This window comes from Silene latifolia, chromosome 11 (genome assembly GCF_048544455.1).
Source record: "Silene latifolia isolate original U9 population chromosome 11, ASM4854445v1, whole genome shotgun sequence".
In the NCBI taxonomy this organism is placed as follows: Eukaryota; Viridiplantae; Streptophyta; class Magnoliopsida; order Caryophyllales; family Caryophyllaceae; genus Silene; species Silene latifolia.
The window spans coordinates 80,176,744-80,183,530 of record NC_133536.1 but is presented as its reverse complement, the minus strand read 5'-3'; the positions used below and the strand labels follow the sequence as shown (position 1 = coordinate 80,183,530).

Sequence of the window (6,787 nt, the reverse complement as noted above, 5' to 3'; positions counted from 1 at the left end):
CAATTCTCCTTAAGAATAGTTAATTAAAACGAATCCCGTTCTCAATCAACTCTAACTGTTAAACAACCTTAACAATCCAGTTCAAGATTTAATTCAACAGCAGCAATATAAAATAGAGAACTCGATAGAGAATAAATAATGCATACAATCCAGTTGCACTTTAGATATTTATGTGAATCGCTTCTAAGTACTAATATCAACGTATCCCGTTCAATATTAATTCCTAGCTGTTACTAGCGTAGAGTTAATCAATAAATCCTATTCAATTAACAATACTAACAATAGAAGGAAGAAATCAATCACTAGTTGTACACCTAGCAATAATCAATCGACATTCATAAAATTAATAACTAAGCAATTCACAATAATCAAGACAAGAAATTAAAACATTCAAACTCACAATCGTATTAAGAGCGCTTCAATTGCTTGAATCCAAGAATAAAGATTAGTTACACATCGTCTGCTAAAAACAATAATAGGGTTTCTCTTTCTCAAAGTTGTGTAAGTTTTTCTAAAGATGCCCTCACAAATTATATAGTAATAAGGTAAATAATTAAAGTAGGAAATAAAGTACTAAAAATAATAATAATAATAATAAAATTCATCGGAACAAACCGAGTCAAATAAGGAAACAAAACACGAGTCTTTAATGTTGCGCAAAGCTAGACGCGGACACAAGCAGGCGCGCGCCTTGGTCGCGCATAGGTCGCACCTCGGTCGCGCATAGGTCGAATGCAGGTTGAACACATGTCACGCAATAGCTGCTGCCGCACCCCTTTTCTTCTGATTTATGCGCGCTCAATTAGCGCACCTTAAGCGCACACGTCTCATGTATCTCCATAGGTATCCGGGCCTATCTCTCCACGGACTTGGACTCCGTTCTAAACTTGTAAAACCGGCCCAATAGCTAACCAAAGCTCACTAACAAATAACCTGCAATTAAACTCCATAACACTACTTCAAACCGTCAAAACCATACTAATTCGCTCCAAATAACTACGACTAAATGAGTCGTATCAGTAAGACTTCTTAAAATTTTACGGACAATGTCCTCAGTTTCAAATTATCTACCAAGATTTGAAAGTTCGTTAGTTATACTTGAAAAACGCGAAGACATGCTTTTTATAGGTTCATCCTCGTGCATTTTAAAGTTTTCATATTGTTGCATTAAGAGATCAATACGTTGTTTCTTTACTTGCACGGTCCCCTCATAGGCTAGTGATAAACTGTCCCAAATTTGTTTAGCCGTTTTACATCCTGCAATTTGACTGGGTTCTGATTTACCAATTCCGGATTGCAGGAGTGATATAGCCCTAGCATTCTTCTCCGCTTTTTTGTAATCATCGGATGTGTAGTCCTTGGGGTCTTTTACACTAGACGCACCATTGGCATCGGTGGTAGTGATAGCCAGGGGACCATTTTCGATGATTACCCAACATTCATAATCTATTCCTTGTATGAAATGCATCATACGATTTTTCCACCAGCCATAGTCAGTGCCATCGAAGACAAGACATTTGACAGATTTGGAATTCATTGAGAAAAAGAAAAGAAAAACAGATAAACTCAAAAGGATCAAACTCTTTGCGATAAGGCAATCAAGAGCACGAGGGTCTGATACCAAATGTTGAGTTTATCGATCCGGTACTTAAGAGGGGGAGGGGGTGAATTAAGTACCCTTTTAAAAAATTAAAGCGAAATTAAAGCACTAGGTCGTTCACGAATTTCCTTTTGAAACAATACACAGGCCAATTGAACAGTCTCGGTGACTGTTCAAACAATCAGAGTTGTGCTGTATTGTTCGTTTGAGTGAATACGTGAATCAAAAATGAAAAACAAATAAAATCAAAGGCAAACGAAATAAAAGAAAGCAAGAGACACACGATTTTTAACGTGGTTCGACCTACTCTCTAAAGGTCTACGTCCACCCTCTCTCTTATTATTATTTCCTTTATAACCAAACTCGATTACAAAGAAAACCCCCACGATCAACCCCGATCGTGCGACTCGAGTACAACCCCGTACCCCAATAAACGCTCACTCACAAAAGAGAAAATTACAACACAAATTGTCCCCTTATATGTTTCAATGAATTAGAACAATGGAGAAAAAATATTCTTATGAGTATAAGAATTTGTGTACTCAAGAACGATCTTATAAAACACGGCTTAGTAAATATTTTGCAAAACTCAGAAGAGAAAAATAAAGAGGCAGTTCAAAACAAATTTGCAAAATACGCTTTTCAAGACCGAGCACTACTGACTTTGCTGAAAACTTGAAAACTTATTTTTACTCTCAAAGCTCACGTGAATTCTTGGTTAACATTTAACAAATGATTTCCGTCTTATAATTGCTAAGGAGTTGACCTAATTAAATCTTTGTAGTTAAGGAACTAACAAAATCATTGACCATGATATTTTTTAGTTGCCTTTTCAAACACAAACTCCTCAAAACAAAAAGATATTTTTGAACAAACAAACGACGATCCCACGGAACACTTTTCCACCAAAAACAATTATAAGGAAAACATCTTATCTTGAAAATATTTTGTCCAAAATAATAAGCCGTGATTTATTGGACCGAACAAAAGAGTAAACACACATTTTATACTCTTACAAATTTCTAGACACAATCCAAGACATGATCCAAGTATCGTCCGTCTTTTCTTCCGAGCAAATACGATCTACTTGTGGACCTTTCATACAGACGTCTAGCACACACCATTAATTTAGAGTGATATATAAAAATGAAGGACTTGTCATTATCAATAAAATAGGTGCAACAACGTGATTGGTTGACAACATTAATAATTAATAATAAAAAATATATATGAAAAGGTGATATAATGTGGAGAGATGTAATTGGTTGAAAAGTGAAAAATGATTGAGTTAATGATCTAGGTCGTGACCTTCTGCTTGAGAGGGTGAAAGTAGGTCAAGATAAATAAAGTGGAATTAAGAGTAAAACAGGGTCGCGACCTAATTAACGCGACCTTTGCTTGGGGATGGTCTAAGAGTTAGCTGAGGCCTTGTAATCACCCATGTTTGAAAATTGAAAAAAAAGGAGGTATTCTTGGATGGCGATAGGGCGCCACCCGGTGGCACAGAATCTCGGTGCCACCGTAATTGAAGAAAAGTAAAAATAAAAAAATAAAGTATTAGTTTTCGTTTTTGCGTCAAACTTTTAAGGGTAGGTACGTAATTTTATACCTATTGAAATAAAATGAACTCTAACTAAATTAAATTTAATATTCTCCGTACTCTAAACCTAATTTACTCTAAAATATCGTCATCATTAGTTACGATTTTTCATCATTGTATTGTAAATTTTATCCACCGGGGTTCGTTATTCATCTACACACCCGACCACAAAAGAAAAAATACAATATGATCCATGCATTGGTGAAGAAGGTACTGAAATTAATTACGGAATTTTGATATGTAACAAATGGTTCTCTTAATTTAATCTTCCGACCTTACCCGGCCATGAATAAAAAAAAACTCGGGTTTCGATCTAGTGGCTTACCCATGATTCCATTCGATGAACTATAATACTCATACACACTGCCTTACGACCTTCCATGATTCATGAAGGCCTGAATTAACCGCATGTCTGCATCATTTTACTTGATAAACAAATGCAGTGGAAAGACACAAACAACACTATCTTGTTTGTTGTAACAATCCTCCTCAAAAAGTGGCAGGACTCTAGAAAATCCTTAGTTAGTTACGGGTTTTTAAATTCCTAAACTACCCTTTTCTACTAATTAGTTTGAAATTTAAATTTAAGGATAAGGAAATGAAAATAACTAGGTAATTTACTATAATATCCCCGGTGGCGCCCAATTTAGGTGTCACCCGGTGACGCCATCTCATTTTCCTTCTTTGAAAATCAATTAGTCAAAGTATTTCCTTAACATTAAAGGTGAGATATAGGTTATTTATTTACCTACTTTATTTATGGCTATCTCATTCATTTGTTTATTTTTTTATTGACAATATTTTAGCATTTATACAACTTATTATCCACTTGTCAATCAATAACATCACTCACAAATACTTCCCTCGCCTCTCATTGTCTTTCGCGAAAGTGGTAATTAAGTCCCTTAACTCTGTTAAATTGTGAAATGAGGTCCCATAAGTTTTATTTGGAGCAATCAAGCCCTTAAGTTTCACCAAAAGTGAAATTCAACCCCATTATTTAAATTTTCACAAGAATTTTAATTAAAAACATTTTATATTAGTATTAAACAATTTATTAAATAACTAAAAATTACTATTTGCAACTTTACGAATTTCTACATAATTTATTAATCATTGAAGAACACTTTTACATACATATTTAGTAAATTGTTTATAATTTATATAATATTCATACATATATAATAAATGGTCTATATACTATAAAATTCAAAATAAAACAATTCTCAATATTTAATATAAATATAGAAGTTCTAAAATTATAAAACAAAATATTTTATATTTGATAAATTGTATCAAAAGTGATTTTAATATAAGAATTTGGTGAAAATTATATAAATGAGGTTGAATTTCACTTTTGATGAAACTTAAGGGGCTTAATTGCTCCAAATAAAACTTAGGGGGCTTAATTTCACAATTGAACAAAGTTAAGGGGCCTAATTATCACTTTCGCGTCTTTAAATAAATAACCGGACCAATTAGTACTAAGTCAGTATTAAGCCTTTTTCAATAACTTTACCAATTTGTGTTGAAACAAAAGCACGAGCATTATTAGAAGAACAAGTATTCATTCTATCCTCCACATCTCCAGCACACAAGTGAAAGTGTGAAACCGTGAACAAGCATCCAAACCCATTTTCAATGGGGAAAAAAGTAATAGAAATATGCCTAATATCGGCTCGAGGCTTACCCCGTCCTAGACTGTGGAAGCAACATTGGTACGCTGTTGGTTGGGTTGATCCAAGTGACAAGTACTGCACCAAGATTGATGTATCCGGGAAGCCGAACCCAGTTTGGAAAACCAAGTTCACAACTGTGGTTGATTGGGAGGTGCAGGAGTTATCCTTGAATGTTGAAGTGTACAGCAGGGAGCCTGTTTTTCTGAAAGAAAAGCTTCAGGGTATTGCAAGTATCAATTTGAGGGAGTTCTTAGTGAAGTATAGTAGGAATGTTGAAGGTAGTAGTAAAGAAGGAAATGAGGATGTGGGAAGCTTTCAGTTGCGGGCGAAGAAGAGTAATAAACCTCAGGGGTTTATTGATGTTTCTGTTAGGATTTCAGATGTGAAAACAGAAGGATCAAGTTCTTACTCTACTATTGGTATGTCCAATTTTACTCAACATCCTTGTGTTTGTGTTTACAGATTATATAGGCCATATTGTAGCTGTAACCAGCTCGATCAGGTTTGCAACATTTTTTTTGCATTCGCGACCAAATCGAGTTTATTACCTTTTTTTTTTTTTTTTTTTTTTTTTTTTGGCAGCTGTAAAAATGACCGCACTACAATCCCAATTCTTACCTTGTATTCACCAAATCGAGATTATCTATCCTAAGTTTTTAAAAACAATGAAAAATTTCCGGTTGCCTCCTATCTTGGAGTTTCACACATTACATTTCAGTGACCTCAGATTCGAAGATTTTTTCTTATATACTGGGATACATTTTTTGTGTATTTGACACGAGCTTTTCGTTCTTATTGTGTAGGGGACGAGGAAGGATTTAACTTACAGAACGGCAGTGGCATTACCTTGGCTACCTGCCCCATTCAAGCTTACCCGGGAAGAGGAAAAGCTGAACCGCCATTTAACCCAAATAATCATTGGGATCCATATATTGGTATGCCAGGCTATCCAGCAGGCAATGTCCCACATTATCCTTCACCGGGAATGCCGCCTCCGCCACCACCACCTCATCCTTCTACTAATGGCTATGTGCCACAAGCTAATACCCAATCCACATCATACATCAATATGCCATCATCGTCGGGAGTTGGAAGAGGTGTTGGACCTGCGTTTGGTGTCGGTATGGGTGCCGGAGCTTTGGCAGCTGGTGCTGTGATGTTTGGTGGTGATTTTATGTCAGGATTTGAACTTCCAACAGTAATGCCAAATCCTAGCCTCACCATATCAATTGATCCTCCTTTCTGAACACACTTTTCTTTTGTACTGTAATTCTTAATGTTTTGAAACTGTGTCAAGACTGACACAAACAAGTCGCCATCTAAATTCAAGGGTTGTTAGGAAAGCATTGTAAAGAAAGTAGAGGAACGAGCTAATCGGGAAAGAAAAGGTTGTGACGTGGCGTAAGGTCACTGGAGTCGATTATGCCCGATCTACTACACATGGCGTCTTTAGATTCGACTCCCGAGATTAACAGAATCGCTGCTACAATCGGGCCGGGTTAATTAGGATTTTGAGTCAAGTTCGGGTCATCACTTAAGGTGTGATGTTATTCTAGTCGAGTCATTAATTCAATATCATCTTATAATCCACCTTTGAGTGGATTTAGTGTTATTTGTGTTTACATTTTGCTTTTAAATTTTGATTTATGTCTTTAAAAAATTTAATTCATGGAATTGATACACTATTTTGGTAATTCCTAATGCATTGCAAGGGCATTGATTCTAGTTATTTTATAATTTGTTACGTACTTTTTTTGGTTGTTACAGAATAAAGATTGAACTTGTCAAAATATGACCCGGCCGGAAAAATCGGCCGAAATTCGCCCGAAAATAACCCGCTCTTTTTTGCCTAAACCCGAAGATTACTCTACCCGACAACAACCCGCACATTTAGGGTCAAAACTCGTC

The 6,787-nt window shown here is 35.7% G+C and overlaps 1 protein-coding gene and 1 long non-coding RNA gene across 2 annotated transcripts; one reads left to right on the top strand and one right to left on the bottom strand.

The window, feature by feature from the left end:
* Nucleotides 1-381: 381 nt before the first annotated feature.
* Nucleotides 382-5,668, bottom strand: LOC141611752 (uncharacterized). The gene is made up of 2 exons (XR_012528722.1): nucleotides 4,891-5,668; nucleotides 382-933 (listed from the first exon to the last, which is right to left on the bottom strand). It is a non-coding gene; the product is annotated as an uncharacterized LOC141611752 (long non-coding RNA).
* Nucleotides 4,390-6,488, top strand: LOC141611751 (uncharacterized). The gene is made up of 2 exons (XM_074430367.1): nucleotides 4,390-5,298; nucleotides 5,683-6,488. Exons 1-2 carry the CDS (start codon nucleotides 4,842-4,844, stop codon nucleotides 6,123-6,125), a joined length of 900 nt encoding a protein of 299 aa, XP_074286468.1. The 5' UTR covers nucleotides 4,390-4,841; the 3' UTR covers nucleotides 6,126-6,488.
* Nucleotides 6,489-6,787: the final 299 nt, after the last annotated feature.